This window comes from Lactuca serriola, chromosome 3 (genome assembly GCF_051521515.1).
Source record: "Lactuca serriola cultivar US96UC23 chromosome 3, Lser_US96UC23_V15, whole genome shotgun sequence".
In the NCBI taxonomy this organism is placed as follows: domain Eukaryota; kingdom Viridiplantae; phylum Streptophyta; class Magnoliopsida; order Asterales; family Asteraceae; genus Lactuca; species Lactuca serriola.
Window position 1 is genome coordinate 310,452,319 of NC_136410.1, and position 22,071 is coordinate 310,474,389.

At 35.4% G+C, this 22,071-nt stretch overlaps 2 protein-coding genes across 2 annotated transcripts; both read left to right on the top strand.

Moving 5' to 3' along the window:
- Positions 1-7,018: 7,018 nt before the first annotated feature.
- Positions 7,019-9,153, top strand: LOC145094171 (Acid phosphatase/vanadium-dependent haloperoxidase-related protein). Its single transcript, XM_079032465.1, has 3 exons — positions 7,019-7,483; positions 7,594-7,905; positions 8,890-9,153. The coding sequence occupies exons 1-3, from the start codon at positions 7,127-7,129 to the stop codon at positions 9,049-9,051; spliced, it is 831 nt and encodes a 276-aa protein (XP_078888591.1). The 5' UTR covers positions 7,019-7,126; the 3' UTR covers positions 9,052-9,153.
- A 10,275-nt stretch (positions 9,154-19,428) lies between these two features.
- LOC145094172 (phosphatidylinositol 4-kinase gamma 4-like) lies at positions 19,429-22,040 on the top strand. The gene is made up of 2 exons (XM_079032466.1): positions 19,429-21,343; positions 21,421-22,040. Exons 1-2 carry the CDS (start codon positions 20,009-20,011, stop codon positions 21,787-21,789), a joined length of 1,704 nt encoding a protein of 567 aa, XP_078888592.1. The 5' UTR covers positions 19,429-20,008; the 3' UTR covers positions 21,790-22,040.
- Positions 22,041-22,071: the final 31 nt, after the last annotated feature.

Sequence of the window (22,071 nt, forward strand, 5' to 3'; positions counted from 1 at the left end):
GGAGCTTTTGGAGGAGTCCTTGAAGATATTCAATTTGATTCAGAGGAGGAGGATATACCTGATCATATGCTTATGACGGGAAAGTAGTTCAAACTCCTGAATCATAAGTTGAATGCCATTATTCAGTCACAAGTTGATTCTGGTAGAATATCATCTATCTCAACAATGGAGGTTGATGTTATGCTTAAGGCTGCTGAGAAGCGAATAATGGATAAGGTTGATCAGTCAGACAAAAATAATGAGCTTCACATTAAAGCTCAAGGAAGTTCATTCACTGGAGTCGTAAAAGAGTTAAAAAAATGTAGCAAAAGAACGCCATGTTCTGTTTGTACAGGATGTGAAAAAAGTGAGGGAGGATGTCAACTTTAAGCTTGAAGAGTTGAAAACTGAAATTACGAAGGAGCTTCGGGATATTACTTCTTAACATATCGAAGTCCAAAAGCGGGTTGATATGGTTGCTACAGCAATGCACAAAGTTGTTGCTGCCCCTATCCTTGAAGCTAACCACAAAGAAACCAAGGAGAAGTTTGATCAGTTGATCAAGTTGGTGACTGAGCTGAAAACTATGGTTTCGCAATCTTCATCTCAAAAAATTCTCACTCCTGAGTTCTTGTCTCTAAAGGTTAATACTTTGGAACAAGCCATTCAGAAGGCTCTTGCACCAATTGCCAATTTTACCTCTTTACTACCAAAAAGTGCCCCACCTGCTTTCACAGGGGTGCAAGGGGGAGAGAAAAATTTAAGTAAAGAGGATGATGCGAAGACCGTGGGAAAAGTAATATCTACTCAGCTCAAATCTACTCTTCCAATACTTACGATGCCAATTTCCTCAACAACAATAACTACAAGACCAATTGCCAAAGGAATATCGATTGGGGCAAAAGAAGGAAGTTCGAGTTCAAAACCTCAAACTGATATTGTGGGAAAAGGAAAAGGAATTTTGTACGAAAAACCGAAGGAGGAGAAGAAAGTTGAAGCAGAGGCTGAGTTGGAGAGAATGAGACAAGTACAAAGTATTATGAGGCAAAGGGCAAGTGATCCTCCTACAATGAACAAAGGAGATCCTGCGAAGCTGTACTCTTATGAAGCAATAGAGTCAAAAGTTGTGGCAAGGGAAATGTATGAATTCGAGAAGAAGCCAAAAAGAAGTTATGATATTGCGAATTCAGACAATTGTCAGTTAGATTTTCCGATCAACGAAATGCTCTTCATTACAGCTCAATACAAGATTAGCGAGAAGTTTGATAATCCTGATGATTACATACACATGAAAATCAGATTTCATGCTATATTGGGGAAGAATCCAGATGAAGTATGGTCTTTAATGAAGATCAAAAAGGTGTTAACAATCAAGAAAGATACAATGTTTGAAGACATGCTTCAGAATTTTTGCTACTTTGTTATTCGAGCTGATAACAAGCAGTATGACTTCACAATAGCTGACTTTCCCTTGATGAATTGCAATGATTTGATTCAAGTGGCTCACATTTTGAAGCATATGGAAGAGAATAAGCTCAAAGGGTCTGAGACTGAAGTGTTTAAGATTGGGTTCGCACATGTCAAGACGTATATCGACAATTACTTCGATTGTTTGGCTCTAACTGATGAAGAATTGGCAACTACTTTGGGAAGGGAAGTGAACGTCCCTTGGGAAGAAACCTTAACCCAGTCAGCATTGTCAAAGTATGTTGTTGGGGAAATATGCCTGAAACCTTTCGGCATGGTGTTTTCAGGAAGAGATACGAAGGGAAAGCCCAATAAATTTTTGTTTAAGGTCTCAGAAGTTGAATAATATACTTCTTCGCAATATACACACTTTATTGTTCGTATAAACAACTGCAAGAAGAATAATGAAGGAGACAAGAAGGAGCTTAAGAAGGTCATTTCCTGGTATAGAGAAGTGCGAAAGACAATTCACTCAGCTGTTCAAAAGCTTATGGTCTGAATAGCTTCAACTGTTTACAAAGGGGGAGATTGTAGAGGTTAAATTGTAAAATTCGAATTGTGTGTTTGTTTAGTTTCGCATTTTTAGTTATTTTACTAAGTCAGTTTTATGCGAAGCGTATTGTTTAGACTTAGTATATTTTTTGTACACTCAGGTTCCCTATAAATAGGGTCTGAGGATAGAAGTAGATGATAACTTTTGGGGAACTCAAATATCCTTTCTGCTTATACTTGTAGTCAGTCTTTATCAATATAAGATCTGATTAATATTTACTCTTCGTGTTCTTACTTTTCAATCACTCAAATCATAATTGCTTTCATAATCTCGATAACAATTCTCTTCATTTTGTAACCAGAGACTCCTGGAGGGAGAGCGTGAGTTTGTGTATAGATCTATACGGGATTGACTATCCTACACCTTGCTACTAACTATAGTGGGACCTGCAGGTCTACGGGTGACAAATGGCATACCATTTCGACGTCTTTTGATCGTCGTGTTTCATACCAGTCAATCAAGAATGGTTATAACTTCATCACATTTTACCTTAAATAACCATTTCAGTGTTAAAGGTAGTTAAAGCATAAGTAGTATAAATTATCAGTACTGCTATAAGTCTTCATTTTCCATCACACTCATTCAATGAATTTATCCCGTGAGATAAACAGACTTTTTTCTAGTAAAGATAGTTACTAATATGGAAAACACATATTTTATACTATTTCAATTACAAACATACACTTTACATCATTTTTAATAGAAACAAAGTACACAAACAGGTCGGTCTTGGAGAGTAGACTACATTTCATTTAAAGTAGAAAATATAGGATTTTCTGGAAAGGATTCAAACTACTACAAACATTTTTACAGAACTTTGCAAACATTTTCAAGAAACTAATGCAAACATTTGACACTAAGTACTTATGAACTGACCAACTTAAATACTGATCTACTCTTTCAAAATAACTTGTATTCTCAGGTCGACAGTAGACAGGTACAGATGACCAGGTTTTGAGAAGACGAAGCGTATTCAAGACTCATCTTTATTTTGATTACATATTTTTGGTGTCTTACAACTATACACAGAACGCACTTGTATTAACTATATTATTAATGCAATGGATGATGTTGTTGCTTGCTTTACTATTGTGCATTGTTATGACACTGTACATGACATCCTCCGCCCCGGAACGTTTCTGCCGTTCCGGTTTTGGGGTGTGACACAAAACACCGTAAGCCCGAAGCTTAGTGAGTTCCCCAAAATACCATATACACAGATAATAAGTCTCTCATGGCTAAAGCTCGGTATGGACCCTCCAGTCATGTGTCTCAATGAAGACCCTCCGGTCTCACAAGTCGGTTTGGACCCTCTAGTCCTAACTAAGTAAGGCACATGATAATATATAGCATAAATCACAAAGACAAAATGCATAATATCACATAACTCAGAATAAACACATAAGACCCTCCGGTCAATAACTCAGATAAGACCCTCCAGTCATATAGTATTACCACTCAGGTAAGTATAGTGAGAAGACTCACCTCGTAAGTAAGCAAGTAGATCTAGTACCCCACGAACAGTCTAGACTCCGCCTATATAATATAATCATCTCTAATAAGTACCTTGATATAACCACTCTGACATATTAGGCTAACTCCTCCACTAAATCTCAAATAGGGTGAAAAGACCATTTTACAGCTCCATGGTCTCCAAAGTTCACAACTGACCAAACCCTAAACGTCAATGTGAGTCAATGTGACAACCCGAAATTTATTCCGTCATTCTTAACCCCTTTCCGTTAATAAGCCCCGTTTTATTTAACTATCCGTTAACTTTTGGACTGGTTAATTTATTTGAGACTTTTATAATGACTTGGTAGGGGTTGAAACAAATTAGAAACGCCATAATTTTCCCTTTGAAAAATTTTAGTTTCAACCAAGTCAAAATACGACCACTAAATCGGGTGCGACCGAAAGCCCCGTTTAACGGCAGTATCGGGTAGATTTTCACTGAGCCTCAACTCAAGCCCCTATATAAGAGGGAGTGGACTTCATTTCCATCCTTTTCGCTCTCTCTCTACACTCTCTCTCTACAACTTATTTTCTGAGCCAAATATTTTGAGAAATGACAACTCTCGTACAATTTATGTTTTGAATATCTAATATTAAACAATGTACTTTATGTGAACAATGTTGGTTGTAATATGTAATGTTTGGCAATGATCGTGCTATGATTCATGTATATTCATTATGATGATAATTCAATTGATAGTCACACGCACAAAAGCTACAACCCCGTCTCTACTCGTCGAGCCTAGCAAGAGCTCGACGAGTTCACCTTCAATAACACATCAGACATTATTCAATCGACTCACCGAGTTCATCCTTGAACTCGTCAAGTTCATCTTCGTCCGCATGGATGGGTTCAGTCTATGACTCGCCGAGTTCCCCCCTGAACTCGTCGAGTCCGTTTTCATGAGGTTGGGACATTGCCTTGAACTTGCCGAGTTAGCTCATACACTCGCCGAGTTCTATGATTTCCAGGCCCCAAATGATCCTAAACAACTGGGGGACCTTCATTCATACCATCTGGTCCATCAACAGAAGGATTTGATGGAAAATACGTCCCGACTCGCCGAGTCCCACTTTGTCCCAAACTATACAGTCGATTATAATGGGTCTTAATGCATCAAAACCATATATCTGAACTCCTAAGGTCCATTTTATACGTAAAATTCCAATCTTGATGTACATGCATGGAGTTTTTGGCTAAAAAGCCATAAAAAAAGGTATATAAGAAGCATGGGTCACCCATGCCCATAAAGTTGGCGCCTCTATGCCATAGCAGCCCTCAATGGTTCCATATCTGAAGTGTAGCTCCAAACACACTCATAAAATCTGATTATCACTTCACCAACTCATGAAAAGGGTAAAAAATAACCCCGAAACAAGATCTAAGCGATAGATGGTCAAGGTTCAAGCTTTTTACCTTAAATGAACTAAGAATGAAGCAAAACCTCTGGATCTACTAGCTTCCACTTGAACTCCCAAGCTTCCTTCTTCTCTTCCAACTTTAAATGCACACAAAAGTCACCAAAAAGCTCAAGAACACTCAAAAGAGGCTTAGGGTTCGAGTTAGGGCTTTCTCTAGGTTGGGAGGAACAATGGAAGCTGGGTTGGGGCGTTATAAGTTGTTTAAATATGGTGCAAACCACAAATATTAGGGTTTCATCCGGACAGTCCTACTTGTCGAGTATGTCACTTATCCTGCCGATCCAAAGTCGAGTCTACTCGACGAGTTGGGCCTCCAACTCGCCGAGCCCCAGAGCAAAGCATGAGTTTATTTTAATTAAAATACGTATTAGGAACCGAGTGTTACATGTAAAGTCTCTATATAATTCACTCCAAATTACTATGTAATCTTTTCTATTGATAACAAACACAAGGTGGACAAAATGATCGGATCTGTCCAAATCCATACCCTGCAAAGCGGGGCTCCTCATCTAGTTTTCTATATATATATATATATATATATATATATATATATATATATATATATATATATATATATATATATATATATATATAGAGAGAGAGAGAGAGAGAGAGTCAAGATCAAATAAGAAGGAAATTTTTGGTAGGAAGGTAAGAAATTTTTTTATATGCATATTTTCTTAGCAAAAATTGAAATGAATCATTAGATGATTCAAAAGTAAGATGATTCACAAGAAAAAATTCTGAAAAAAACACTTTCATGATTTATTTTTAGGTAAATCAAGAAAAAAATTCACGTTTATGACAATTTTGGTGAATACCATCAAAATCATCATAAAAATGAATCATCGAAATGTTTTTTCGGGATTTTTTTTGGTGAATCATATTATTATTGATTCATTTGTTTTTTTCGTCAAAAAGAAAAGTCGAAAAAAAATTTCTTACCTTCCTATCAAAAACAATTTCTTACCGGATATATATATATATATATATATATATATATATATATATATATATATATATATATATATATATATATGGAGTAGTTATTTGGAAAATAAAAAACCCTAAAAATCATAAAAAAACATAAAAAAAATATTTAGAGATCACAATTTTTTTTTTTGACTTTTTTATCAAAAAATCGCAGATATTTTTACAAATTCACTGAAAAAAAAATAAAAATTGATTATTTTTTTTGGGTTTTTTTTTTCAAATTTTTTTTCAGCGAATTTGAAGAAAAAGCTGCAATTTTTTCATTTATAAAGTCAAAAAAATGTTTTGTGATCTCTAAGTATTTTTTTTATGTATTTGCATGATTTTTAAAGTTTTTTATTTTTATAGAACCTAAATACAACAAAATCAAATTATTATTATTAACATGACCATGAATATTTTAGTTTGGTGAATGCCTAATAGGCTATGAGACAAAATCCATGTGGAGTGAAGTTCCAAAAATAAAAGCCCATTTAATCACTCAAAGTCAATGTTTTAAAAACCGTTTTGAACCGGTCGGTTGAACCGGGAACCGAGAGAGGGAACGGTTCAACTATCACCGGTTTTATATTGATTTTTGAACCGGATTGAACCGACCGGTTATTAGAAAAAACCGGTTGAACCGGTTAAACCGAATAAAAACACACGAAAAAAAAACCATTTACATTATAAACTTTGGTGATTTTTTTTTCAAATCTATTTAGTTTTCTCTAAATAAAAACATATGGTAAATGTTATAGATTCTTTTGATGTGTTTGTATTCATCAAAAACTATATTTCGTTTCAGTATTATATTTTATTTTCCTTTTGACTTATATAGATTAATGTAAAACACTAAACCTATGGTTAAGTGTTATTTTAATGTATTTGGATTCATCTACAACTTATTTCTATGTGTATTTTTAATGTTTGAACTTGTATACATTAAATTCATAATTTTTATATATATGTATGTGTAGGAAAATTAAAAAAACATGAAAAATATAAAAACCGGTTCATCTAACGGTTGAACCGGGAACCGATCACCATACCGGTTCAACTAAAAAACTTTTTTTTAAAACATTGCTCAAAGTATAAACACAGAACCATTCCAGGATATTCTACGCCACTTTCCTTTTTTATTTTCTTTCTCGTCTCTCTCAGTAAACAGACGAAAACACAGTCCTCTGTTTCGATGCAGGACAGAGTCCTAATTTCATGGACCCTAGCATAACATACTCCTCTTCCAGCTTCAAAATACCCCTATCAAGTTTTTGTTATCCCTTTACTTCAATCAAATCTAATACAACTTTCAAGAAACCGAGAAGAAATGCTTCGTACATCTCTCTTTCCTCTAACTCTGAAAACCCTACATCTGTATGGCAAAAATACTCTTCATCCATTAAAAAGTTGCCGACTTTGAGATCAATCTTACATGGGTTGAGAACATTTGATAAAACTTCAATGAACCAATGGTGTTCTAATCGAGAGCCAATATCAGATAGACTCGGTTGCAATTACTTGCAGAATGGAGGGCTTGGTATGGCTCTATTGAGTGTAACATCAACCGCAAAGGTTCGATTTTTGTTTCTTGTTTTCCTCATGAAGTCTAATTCGATTTCAGTTTAGTATGCAAATTGATATATTGGTTTATTGGGTCTGTTTGTTAATCTTTGATTTTGAAGGTTCGAATTAGCCCATTTGTTGCAACACTAGCTGCAAACCCGACTTTTGTTTCTGCTTTTTTTGCGTGGCTAATAGCACAGTCTTTGAAAGTTCTATTACATTTTTGCTTTGAGAAGAAATTGGATTTGCGAATAATGTGTTCTTCAGGGGGAATGCCTTCTTCGCATTCAGCTTTATGCACAGCTTTGACTACTTCAGTGGCGATATGTCATGGAGTGGCAGATTCGTTATTTCCTGTGTGTTTGGGGTTTAGTTTGATTGTGATGTACGATGCTATTGGTGTTCGTCGTCATGCAGGGATGCAAGCAGAGGTAAGAATAATCAGTTGCTTATTGAAGTAATTACAAATGCATTTTGTTTCATTTTTTAAGATACTTTGTAGGTAGTCTTCTGACTTTTTTCTTTTATGTCAAAACTATTGATTCTCAACTTCTAAATACAAAGATTTTTTTTCAAAAAGTTTTGTCAAGCAGTTCTCTTTTAGCTACTCATTATACTGTTTAATGCATGCATGAATACTCTGCATTAAATTTTGGTGGATTGATGTCAATTTTGGGTTTAAATGATTCTCTGTTTGACCTTAAAAGTCAAGAAACATCTATCTTTGTATCAACTATTTCTCATTTCATCATCCTTTTTTGTTGTCCTTATTTGTTCTGACATCATTATTTTACATGGTTTGTTCTTAGTTATTTTCATTTACTCAAATAAAATTAGATCACATAGATTAGGTCCTTCAAAAATTATATATAACAGATGATAGTTGGTTATCATGGTGACCTTTTTCACTTGATTAAATGAAATTCTCCCTATTCTTTAAATAGGGAACACCATTTCTAGGAGTTGTATTTGTTTTTTTTTTCTTATCTCTTTGTTTTACCATTTTAGTAAGACGAGTTTTGTTATCATAGAACCTGTTAAATAAAGACATCAAAGTTTGCTGGGATAAGATATTACACAAAAGTTTGACTTTTGAAACCAAATCTGGCAATGTGCCAAAAGCTTGGTTGTGACTTGTGCATCTACTTCTGTTGCAAAACTTCCATCATACTTGTTAATAGAACACAATTTTTTTTTCATGGTAATTGTCAAAATCTTAATCCATTAACATGCATAAAGGAGTTGGGTTTAGAGAAATCATCAACATATACAAAGTTTTTGAAAGTCTTACTTATGAGACTATCGACGCAACAAGTATTGTTTTAAAAGAGAGTATTTTCTTAAGGTTTTTTTTTTTTGAATGTCTATTGTTTTTCTCATTTATTTATAATTGATTGGAAATGTTTTTTTTGAAGGTTCTTAATCTTATCGTTGAGGACTTGTTTCAAGGGCATCCCGTGAGTAAAAGAAAGCTGAAGGAATTGCTTGGCCACACCCCGTCACAGGTGGTTGCTGGGGCTGTGCTTGGGATTCTGGTGGCTTCTATTTGTTGTCAAGGTTGCTTCCGTGTGATCTGATCTCAATTCTATGTCTTATTTTTGGTGGATTCATGAATTGTGTATAAAATAATAGATAAGTTGTTTCATTATAATCCCAAAAAAATAGTTGCAAAGCAGAAATTTGTTGTTGTTGGAATCTTGGGTGTTAAGGTCATAGAACAGCAAACTACTTTTTTCATTTGTCACACTTAGAGCATCCACAATGGTTAACCTATATTGTAGAAGAGCTTATTTATATTGTCACTAAAAAAACACTATCTTTATAAATCCTCTCCAATGCATAAACATTTTTTTAAAGCTCCTTTTCAATAATCAAATGGGCTAATTTGTTGGTTTTAAGCACATTGATTATTAGTAGCAAAAAGTTAAATATAAAATATGCTTAAGGGGGTTGTAATAAAAATGGTATTAAGCTAAGAGGATAAATGTAATACAACAATAGAAGATTAAGTGGTTAAAGAATATTAAATGGTTGATGAATAGTAACAAGTCGTAAAAAAGATCTAACTGGAGATGTTCTTAAGTCAATCAATTTTTTCCTTTACAAATCAAGTCATTGAACTTTAAAAAGTTAAACTAAGTTTGTTGGCATGAAGTCTAAATAACATGTATTTGGCACATTAAAGGGTTAAGGTCATATAGAGTAATAATGTACGTTTTCATTTGCTTCACATAAGTTATCAAAATTATTTTTGTATGTACCAAGTCTTTGTACTTATAAATTATGTTTCGCTTTAGTCATTTATCAATTTGTTGGCAGGTTTGACATGTAAATTTTGCTCACAATGTCTACATGATGTGTAATTGGTGTTATTTTCCGCATAATTAAAGGTTAATAATAATAATAATAATAATAATAATAATAATAATAATAATAATAATAATTTACTTTATATTTGTCACGTCTAGATTGACAATGCACCAAGTCATCGTAATTATAAAGTGTTTTTTTAGACTTACCAAGTCATTATATTTATAAACATATAATAAAAACGTTCTAACCAAGTTGCTTGTTGAATTGATCGTTTTTTCTTGTATGTTTTGCTTTGTGATTTCTACATGGCATGCTCTTTACGATACCTCATCATCTTAAGATCGAATTCTCGATTTTAAATTATGCAATAATTCATTTTTTTTGGGATAGAACTTTGAATTAATCACTTGTATGTTAACTCTATATAGATTTTTATTGATCAAGCATAAATAACTGAACTTTATTCCAGAACTTTGTGCCCTTTTAAACCATAACATTTGAATACGGGTTTCATGGACATAAATCGTCATATGAATTTGATGTAAAATTGTAAACACAGCTATAGTCAATACTTGCTGTATAATATAAGTTTATCTAAATTCGTGCAAGATTCATATACAAAAGAAAATAGGTGCTTATGTAGTAAAACTTATAATTACTGCATCAGTTTTAAATTAATTTTCCAAAAGTTTTTATACATCAAATACTTTTTTTTAACCAAATTTTGGTAAATAGTCAGTATAATTGTTCTATTTGGTCGGATTCTAAATAAACTTGTTGGAGAACTTAATATGTAAGGACAAAACCATATCCACACGGAGCCAGTGGGGGGTTGCCGGATGCTCTGCCCTCTCAATCTATTTTCAAAGTTCAACCATAGTATATCTAAAAGGCTTATTGTCACTGTAGCCCAACAAACTTTAGTATATTGATTTAAATGGTTCATCGTGACTTTTTTTGGTAGTTTAGGGGCATAAAGCCTATTTTTACCTATTAAAAAAGGCCCAAGACTTATTAGTATCCGTATTCTTGAGGATGTGGAGCATGAGAAGATGAACCTGATTATGGGTAATAGGAGATCGTCGCCTTTTACCAAGATTGGTGTTTATTTTTTAGTGCTTAGTAGTGTGTTGGTTTTAGATTTGAACAATTGTTGCCATTTGTCAGAAATGATGATGAATATTATTTCTTTTCATGGTTTATATATACAAGGTTTTAGATATTCTTATAGTAATGAGAAGGGTTCTATTTATGCTTATTATAATGGTGTATTTTATTTTGAAAAATTACCTTGTGATGATGTGTATGAAACTGTGATGGTTGTAGACAATTTAGGTAATAGTCTGTTGCATATTGATTCGTCTAATGGTTTAGACAAGACATGTTTGTGGCATTGTCGTCTTGGACATGTCAACAAGAAACACATTGCCCAACTCCAAAAGGATGGAGTGTTGAAATCATTTGACTTAAGGTCAGATGATACAAGCGAATCTTGTTTGCTTGGAAAGATGACTAAATCACCTTTCACTGGTTTTTGTGAAAGAGATGAAGGATTGTTGGATCTCATACACACGAATGTGTATGAGCCCTTCAGATCCACCACAAGCGATGCAAATCGATTCTATGTGACTTTTACTGATGATTATAACAAATATGGATATATCTACTTAATCAAACATAAGTCAGAAACATTTGAAAAATTCAAAGAGTTCAAACATGAAGTCGAGAATCAATTGGGCAGGAAGATCAAGATGCTCAGATCTGATAGAGTGGTGAGTATCTTAGTATCAAGTTCCATGACTATCTTAAGTGATGAAGTTGAATTCGGTGGTGGCAGTAGCGTGTGAGACTGAGAAGGAGTAGGATGGTTAGATCTTTGATACCATATTACACTCGAGATTTTCCCATAATCTTGATCTTCATTACTCGACGATAAATACACACAAAAGATTACATGAGCCCGACTATTAACATTGTTGTAAAACTCGACAGAGTACTCCAACTCGGCCTCTTACTGAGGCAAGTTAATCCAACTCGCCCAAATAACTCGAAATTTGGTCAACCTTGGTCAAATTCGGACCAACTCAGTCAAACTCGATCAAATGATCAAAATTTACTACAAAAGGGAAAAAAATCAAGAATTGTATATGTTTGCATCTCTCTTTTTCATATTCAAGATTTTCATGATTAAACTCTTTTCTTTTTTAAACTAGTTTAACATTCAAACATGTATCATTTTTATTGACATCTTACATACTTTGTTATGGATTTTAATAAACTTTTGATTTTTCATATATTTAATTTTCCCAAAATTAATTTCTTTATTAAATACAATATCCAAATACTCCCCGTCTAGGCTGAGTACTCGCTATTCCCCAGTCAATGAAACGAGTACCGAATAATGAGTTTCACAATATTGGTTGTTAGTATAATACAACTTGGGCTAAACTAATGACTTAAATACAATACAAAGTGTATAACACTAATACCTGCTCTCATATATATATATATATATATATATATATATATATATATATATATATATATATATATATATATATATATATAAGGGTTATTCGGAAAACAAAAAAACCCTAAAACCCTAAAAATACATAAAAAAATACTTAGAGATCACAAAACTTTTTAAAATTTTTTTTTTATAGAAAAATTGCTGAAAAAAAATCAATTTTTTTAAATTGTTTTTTTTTTATTTTTTTTTATTTATTTATTTATTTTTTTTAATTTTCAACGATTTTATACTAAAAGTTGCGATTTTTTCATAAAAAAATTATAAAAAAAATGTTTGTGATCTCTAAGTATTTTTTTAATGCATTTTTTTTTATTTTTAGAATTTTTGTTTTCCATAGAACCTAAACCTATATATATATATATATATATATATATATATATATATATATATATTGAATTCATATAATTTTACTAGGATTTATTATAATATGTCTTGCTGCATACCTTTACTTAGTCTCTCCTTATTTGTTGCATCTGTATGTTTTCATTTTTGCATATCTGTATGATGCAATTGTGTTTATCCTGATGGAGACATGAATTTCAACATCTACATCCCATACACCATTTTAATGAGATTGTTGGGGTTTGTTGTTGTTGTGTCTAGAGATGCACAAAAAAACTGGTTTGAGGCATTGGATCCGATCCTATCCGGAAACCAAATTTGGTCAAAACCGATTTTAACCGAACCGGTTCGGATTGAATTCAGTAACCAGATTTGAGTTCGGACTAGATATCAGATTGACCTCCGGATTAGAATCTGTTTTGCGCCGAACCGGATTGGAAACTGGATTTTCGATGTTACCGTTAAAAAACGGGAATTTTTGGAAAAATTGATTTTTTTCATTTTTTTTCTAGCCGTTAAAAAAGGGGTATGAACGGCTATAACTCTTTTTTTTTTTTTTTTTTGTTTTTTTACCCCCTTAACACTTATAAATAGTATGTATTTTGCTAGATTTCAAGTTTTTTATTATACACACATATTTTTCACATCTTCTAGTTTTGTTAACACTTCAAAAAATGGAGCTCGAGAGATTCTACCGCTATCGGTGCTCAAGACTCGGATGCAATGGTGGTGAAAATCTTACCAACCGGTCGGAATAAAGAAGTGTGGGAACATTTTGATATGGTGCTATGGTTGAACGGGAACCAAAAATCTCGATGCAAGGAGTGGGGGTTGTTAATGGGTAAAGATGGCAATAGTACATTGAGGACTCATGCAACTAAACCTTGTCCGGTTGTAAAAGGTCAAGGCGATTCGAGTCAACCTAATATTACTCCCGATGGGGCGATAATTATTTACAACAATGAAGACGTTCTTGAAAGCTTTTCCAAGCTCCTGATTCAAGAGGGATTGCCTTTCAACCACTTTGACAACCCACGATTGACACATATTTTATAGGAAAAAATGTAACCTCAATACCAACAAGTAAGTCGCACTACTCTTAGACGTGATACTATAAAGTATTAGGGTATAGCCAAAAAAGATATGCAATTGAGATTTTTAAATTTAAAAACCGGTGTTTCTTCAACTTGTGATGTTTGGTCCTCCATTGGAAATGTTTCCAAAAGCTATCTTGCCGTCACAACACATTGGATAGACCCCTCTACTTGGGTAATGAACAAACGAGTTATTGCTTTTGAACTTTTTGCACATCCTCACATGGGGGCACGGGTATTTGCAATTTTAGTAAGCGTTATAGAGACTTATAGTTTAGACGATAAATCTTATCTATTTCATTTGACAATGCAAGTAACAATACTGCCACTGCAAAAAGATTAATTGCAAAATATAGACCTATTTTGGATGACTCGTTGTTTCATACTATAACATCCCGAGTTCAGGAGTGCAAGTTCAGGGTTCAAAGTGAAAATGTGAAAGGGAAACTCGGCGAGTCCATGGGTGGGCTCGGCGAGTAGGGTCGCGACTCTGGTCGCGTGTTAAGTTGCCAACTCGGCGAGTTGGCGGCTGGACTCGGCGAGTTGGTGCTGTGTGAAGAAAACCCTAATTTTGGAGGATGAGCCCTATATAAAGGACATTATACCCTCTCCCCAGCCTCTTTACCCTCTCTTGAAGTCCAGAAAACCCTAAGGCGCGTTTGTGAGTGATTTGAGGGCTTTTGAACCTTGGAGAAGAGATTTTGGAAGAGATCTTGGAGAGTAAGAGGCTTGGAGCAAGGGGCTTTGCAAGGATTCGGATTTCTCTTATGTTGGAGCTTCCTTTTGAGGTATTATTTCATTGCTTGGGCTGTTATTTCATCTAGATTCATCATTTTGGAGTATTTGGAAAGAATAGCTTGTGATATTTTGAGTTTGGAGGTTAGATCTGAGGTTGCTACCTCAGATCTGGAATGGAGAAGGTCTAGAGTGCATTAAAGTCCCTGTTCTTGAGTGATTGGTGAAGCCATCTTGTCCCAAACCCTAACCCTAGAGTGTTATATGCTTAGATCTCCTTGGATTCACGTAAAGTTTGCCACTTTACATGATGGATGGCTTGTAGAAGGGTAGATCTATGGGTTGGATCATCTGCATGGCCTGGAAAGCTTCTGTATGGATTAAGATCTAGGGTACTCGGCGAGTCACAAGGGTGTACTCGGCGAGTTGCATGAAGGTAGGCAGGAACTCGACGAGTTGGAAGAACAACTCGGCGAGTTGGTTGAAGATAGCCTTGGACTCGGCGAGTCTGTTCTTGGACTCGGCAAGTCTGGTCGTGAGGTCCTAACCTTTTTCTGGTTAATCCGTGAATCGGTGAGTTAAGGGAGGACTCGGTGAGTTGAGTGCGAGGGGACTCAGAGTTGTGGGACTAAGCGAGTCTCGGGGTGACTCGGCGAGTTGAGTCGCGGATTGGGGATGTTCTGAGCATGGGGACTCGACGAGTCATCGGGTTGACTCGGCGAGTAGGGTCAGTCAGGAGGTTGACTTTGACCAAGGGTTGACTAGTTGATTTCCAGGGGCATTTTGGTAATTGTTGGCATTTGTTTTGAGTTCAGTGTTGGTGTTGGCTAGTGGTGGAGATCGTGTCAGTGGTTGGAGCAGATCGGTCTTATCTTTTCAGTCAGCAGTTGCAGGTGAGTTATCCTCACTATATCGATAGGGTCTACGGCACCAAGGCCGACCCTTTATCGGATTGTAATCCGGGTATCGTTGTTATGTTATTGCTTTGTTATGTTTGCATCCTGGTAGTAAGGATGGTATATGTTAGAGACCTGGTTAAGGTCAGTATCCTGGTATATAGGATGATGCTATGCTAGTGACCGGTTAGGTCGGTATCCTGGTTAGGATGATGTTAGGCTATGTGATCTGCTAGATCGGTTTGATTGGATGTGAGTTGTTATATGATTGAATGTTTATGTGCACATGATTGTTGGACCGGGGTTGGGTTGAGGCGGGTCCTGCTTTGTGCTGTAGGCCAACATACCCAGGGCGGACAGGTTATCCCGAAGGCCCAACGAGCGGTCCGGATAGGCTGTAGGCCCCAAGAGGGCAGACCAGATGTGCCGAGGCTCGGAGAGTGGACCAGGCCGACTGAAGGCCCAATGCGGGTGAACCAGTCATACTGTAGACTCAGAGAGTGGACCAGGTGGATTGAAGGCCCGATACGGGCGGACCAATCACACTGTAGACCCGATGTATATGATTAGACTCGGAGGGTGGACCAGGTGGACTAAAGGCCGGTGCGGTGGACCAGTCACACAGTAGACCCGAAGTGCATGGTTGTTCTGTGTTCTGTTATGATATGGCATGTTGTGTGTGTATAGTATATGTGGTTGGTATTTTAGGGGTATCTCACTAAGCTTTCGGGCTTACAGTTGTGGTTTAATGTTTTTCAGGTTCTTCAGGAGACCGTGGCAAGACAAAGGCGTGATCGTACCGCTCCTCATGATTATGTTTTATGACGTGGTTCTGGGAAGACTCTGATAATAATTGTATTGAAAACCTTTTTGTAATAACTTTATGAAACCGGGTTGTTTTTGAAAAGTTTAAAATGGTTGAAATTTTTAGAGCGTTACACATACTTGATGTGTTTGTCACATTATTAATCTAGCAGTACAAGATGGTTTAAAATTGATAAATTCTAAAATTGAAAAATTCAAAAATGTGATGACTAGAGTTTTTTGAATGTTGACACTAGATGGAGTTCGACGTGCATGATGTTTGGAAGTTTGACACTTCAAAGAATCTCTTTGCAATTATTTTACGACACACTTTCAAAAATAAAAAACCTAATTTCGGATTTTTATTGGGATTTGATGGAAGAGTTTGTAGAAATGTTAAAATTTTTTAAACAATCAACCATTTTTTTATCGGACGTATATTATCCTACAAGTCCTTTGTTACTAAATGAGTTATGGTTGATGTCCGCACAATTGGAACGTTTTGAACAAAGAAGTGAAATTTTTATTTTGGTTACGAAACTAATGAGAGAAAAATTAGTCAAATATTTCAAAGATATGCCACCACTTTTTACTTGTGTCGCGACATTAAACTCATGTATAAATGTTACAGGTGTAGATATTTTGATTACCAAAATTTTCATCTCTTTAAATTTGCAAAAAAATGACTCAAACTACATCCATAACCAAATCAAAAATTTTAATAATATTTTTACTAATTTGTTTGACAATTATGCTACAAAATATAGCAATATGTCAAACACTTTTGCAAGTGTAACCGACTCTACTAGTGGTGCATCAGGTAGTAGTGGGGGCCGAACGGATTTTTATATCGACTTCTATAACTACCTTTTGGAGGAAAAAAATAAGCACGCACATTAACCCCTAGTAGCGAACTTGGAAGTATAAGGTCAAACTTTTTAAAATTCATGAGTGCACCGCGATTTAAAATTTTGGATCTTTTGGCTTGGTGGAGAGAAAATGAAGCACAATTTCCTATTCTCTCCGTCATGGCCCGCGATTTACTAACTGTCCAAGCTTTCACGGTAGCTTCAGAATCCGCTTTTTCTTTTAATGGTGGAGTTTTATCAAAGTTGAAGACGAATCTTACCCCGGTTGTGGTAGATGTTTGTGTTTGCTTAAAGGATTATTTGGATTCGTGGAACCTATATAACAATTGGCATCACTAGAAGGTCCACTAGCACAAAATGTTGAACCGAAGATAATGGAAGAAGAATATGAACAAGACTTATCAACACCTCCGGAAATAGACGAAGACGAAGAAGATGGTATTGATGCGACCCCTTACCACTTGCGTGGCGGTTGAAAAACATTTTAATGAATGCGACATGAAGTGGAATACCACAAAAACTTTCTATTTGACAAAATGTTATAACGCCACATTATTATTATTATTATTCGTTAACTAGTTTCTAAACTCTTTTCATTTCAATGTTTGATGCATGTTTTAAGTTTTTTTTAATGAACCTATGGTGCATTTTGTGTTATATATGAGGTCTTAAAAATGTTATTATTAGTTTTTTTAAATATTGTAAATTCCGGATGATTAAACCGATTCGGATTCGCGAAAGGGAAAACCGGTCAGAACTTTGAAACCGGATCGGATTTAAGAGGAAACCGGTTTCCGTTTGACGTCATCAAACTCATGGGGGGCGTTGATGGGAGGCAAAGTGGGCAGCCGCACATGGTCAGTATTTTTTGTTATATATTTTATTTAAAAGCAACAACTTATAATAGCGACAATGACTCTTTTTTTCTTGTTTGTCCTGACCCTTTGGGGATACTTAATTCATCAGGACCGGACCTGATCAAACCGGATCGGATCGGAGCTTTGTGCATCTCTAGTTGTATCTCATGTCTCACTAGGAAATGGATGATGAGTGGAAGTTGCAACATTTAGTTGTGTATAAGTGTTCTATAAAAATATCTATAAACTTTTGAAATATGTAAAATTATATAAAACATACGCTTGCTTTGAATTTGAACATTAAAACTTTTTTCTTTAATTCAAATTTTTTCTTCAAATCTAAAAATTAAAAGCTATCAAAAATACACTACCAAATCATACCCATAAATTGTCATATAAGTTTTATACAAACACCACTGAAGTCGATACTTACCGGAAAAGTTAAATGTACATTCGTGCAAGATTCATATACAAGAGAAAAAAAAAAGGGTAAGGAGGTTCGCTTGGATCTTTTATAAGTATGATTCCAAACTGGCTCTTGTAAAAGTAGTAAAACTCATATTTAATTAAGCTGGAACGGTTATATCAAAAGTTTGGACCCACTATCAATGGTTTGTGTATGATTAAAAGTTTGGACCCACTCCACTTAACAATAAGAATGGGTTGTATGCTACCAATTTTTGTTTTGTTTAATTTCAAATGATTAAAGCATCCTGATGAGCTTATTTGTAGTAATTAATACCAGACAAAAAAAGACTTATATGTACTACATTCATAAATTTACATATTAAATGCGTTTTTTTTATCCAAACATTTTGTAAATAGTCTGGTATAATTGTTTTGTTTGGTCGTATTCTAAATAAACTTGTTGGCGAACTTTGAGATTTAAGGACAAAACCATATCCAACAACCATTCCTTTTACATATATCTGTTGCTCACCCTCACACACCTAATTTTTTCACCTCAAACACTACTTTTGATTAATTAGTTTGGTTTTATGAAGAAAGGTACACAAATTTAAATGCTTCAACAAAACTTTAAAATCTTCGTGGTTGATATGTAGAAAAAGTTACCAAGGGCAATATGATCATTAAAACTTGATTTGTTTGTTAAACGAATCCACATATTTCTTCATTTATTTGATCTATATATAATCCGACACAATGACTATACTCATACTAAGAAATAGTGAGAAATGTTAATAGTTGATTAGCAAAATTAAAAATAAAAATGTTACTAGTGGTTCCTATTGATTGTCACTAGCAATCACTAAAAACCGCACGTAAAACGAATGATTAGGATTAAAATCAGTAAAACCGTTGTATTAAAACCACTAAAAAACGCACGACGTAACTGAGTGCATACGATTAAACACGTAGACCAAAATCAAATTAGCGAATAAGATGAAGTGGAGGACCGGAAATTACTGAAGAAGAAAGTACGTGGATGATAATTGGTAGATTTCAAAACTTCATAATCATGGCTGTCGGTCTAATCTATGTCTTGCTCAAAAAGTCAGTAACTCATTTCAACGTTCAAAGCGCGTATAACACTTTTCTGATTTGTCTACGTTCAACTTTCAACAATCTCTTCCCTTCCATTCCCTTCGCCATCGTCACAAACCTCGGTCGATAAACGCTCCTCGCTGAATTTGAACCCTAAACCCCCCCGAAAAATCACCCGTCAAAACTCAATTCCCCCAAAAATCGATCGGTTGTATGGTCTCCTCCACGTAGCGCTTTCATTTTGGTTCCTGTTTGATCCAGTTGGTAATAATCATCCTGTCTTGTTCGTTATTATTTCTACCACTTCTGTAAATTCTCGTTTTCGATTTGTCAATTCTCGGTTGGTTAAATAAAACCTGGATTTCGATTTTCCAAAATCGATTTCCTTGGGTTTAATTTGATTCGAGGGCGTTTACGTTTCTAGGGTTTGTATGGTTTGACGATCGTAATTCGTAATTGAATCGATCATGGATGCAATCAGGATGATCCCTTTATAGTTTTCACGTCTTGTTCTTTTTTCTGTTTCTAGGGTTTGAGTTTCTCAAACATTTTTAGGGCTTGTAAAAAGTTAGTTCATTTAGACACATAATGTCGTCATCCGGCGTTTTAGCAATCAACCCACTTTCCGATACACTGATTCTCCCGCCGAGGCCTTTATGTAGCGAAGACCCCATCGTTGTTCATTTGGCTATGTCTGGTTCAGTCGTTCCAATTAGGGTTTTGGGGTCAGATTCAATCCAGTCTGTGAAGCTTCGAATTCAAAGCTACAAAGGCTTCGTTGTAAAGAATCAGAAGCTAGTTTGTGGTGGCAGAGAGTTAGCAAGACCCGATTCTTCAGTCAAAGACTATGGCGTTTCAGATGGAAACGTGATCCATTTAGTTGTCAAGCTTTCAGATCTTCAAACAATCAATGTCAAAACTTGTTCAGGTAAAGAGTTCACATTTCATGTCGATAGAAACCGTAATGTTGGTTTTGTGAAAAAACAACTCGCGAAGAAAAAGAAAGGATTAATCGATATCAACGAAGAAGACATCATGTGTGAAGGCGAACAGCTTGAAGATGAGAGACTTATACATGACATCAGCAAGCATAACAACGATGGGGTGATTCATCTGTTTGTAAAAAAGGTTGCAAAGATTCGAGTGACACCTAGAGAGAAGAATTTTGAGCTGGCCATCGATGCACCACAGGTGAATGATTCAAGAAAGTTTGATTCTTCTAACATACAACATAAAAATGGTGCTGACATAGTTCCTAGAGAGAATAGAGAGTTTTGGTTGGATCCAGTGATCGTTAACCCAAAAGCTGAACTCCCTTGTGTTGTTTTTGACTTAGTCAACTCTACTTATCAAGGTTTAGAAAAAGGGAATTACCCAAAAAGGTCAAGCGAAGGTACAGGTGGTGCTTACTTCATGATGAATGGATCAGGGACTAAATACATATCTGTATTCAAACCGATTGATGAGGAGCCAATGGCTGTAAATAACCCTAGAGGACTACCTTTATCTGTCAATGGTGAAGGGTTAAAAAAAGGGACAACAGTTGGTGAAGGTGCATTACGTGAAGTTGCCGCCTATCTTTTAGACCACCCAAAAAGCGGCCGGAGATCGTTTTCCGGCGAACACAAAGGATTTTCCGGTGTCCCACCGACTTTATTAGCCAGATGTATGCACGCAGGGTTTAATCATCCAGATGGTGTGAAGGAGAAGATTGGGTCTTTACAGATGTTCATGGAGAATTCTGGAAGCTGTGAGGATATGGGCCCCGGTGCTTTTCCTGTTGAAGAGGTTCATAAGATCTCAGTGTTGGATATCAGGATGGCTAATGCTGATAGACATGCTGGAAACATTCTCGTCACTAAAGGAGAAGATGGACAGTTTGTTTTGATTCCAATTGATCATGGTTACTGTTTGCCTCACAGTGTAAGCGTTTGATCATTTTTTTTTTCTTTTTTTTTTTAAATATATAAATAATTGACTTGATTTATTATAATTTACAGTTTGAAGATTGCACGTTTGATTGGCTATACTGGCCACAAGCTCGCAAGCCGTTCAGTTCTGAAACTATTGACTACATAAAGTCGTTAGATGCTGAAGAAGACATTGCTTTGCTTAACTTTTACGGATGGAATTTACCATTGGAATGTGCTCAAACACTTAGGATTTCCACCATGCTTTTGAAGAAAGGTGTTGAGAGAGGTTTGACTCCGTTTGCGATTGGGAGCATAATGTGTAGGGAGAATCTGAATAAGAAATCTGTGATTGAGGAGATTGTTGAAGAAGCAGATGATTGTGTTCTTCCTGAGTCGAGTGAAGCTGCATTCATGGAGACTGTTTCTGAGATTATGGATCGTCGTTTGGGTGTGTAGATGGTGAAGTTTTAAGTAAATATGGTGGTGTTGGTGTTGTGTAGTAAGTAAGTACTCTGTGCATGTGGTGTGGTACATATGCATGTATGAGAGTGGATTTGTCAAGTGTTTTTTACTTCATAAACTGGTGGACCTTTGTAGTGTTTAAATGTTCTGTTTTCTGTTATGACTCTCATATTTTCATTTTATTGGTGTTAATTGTATGATGGTATAAGAAGAATTTAATGAAGATTTGATTTTAGGTAACACAATCTATTCTCCACGTTATGAATGTTTAGAAAT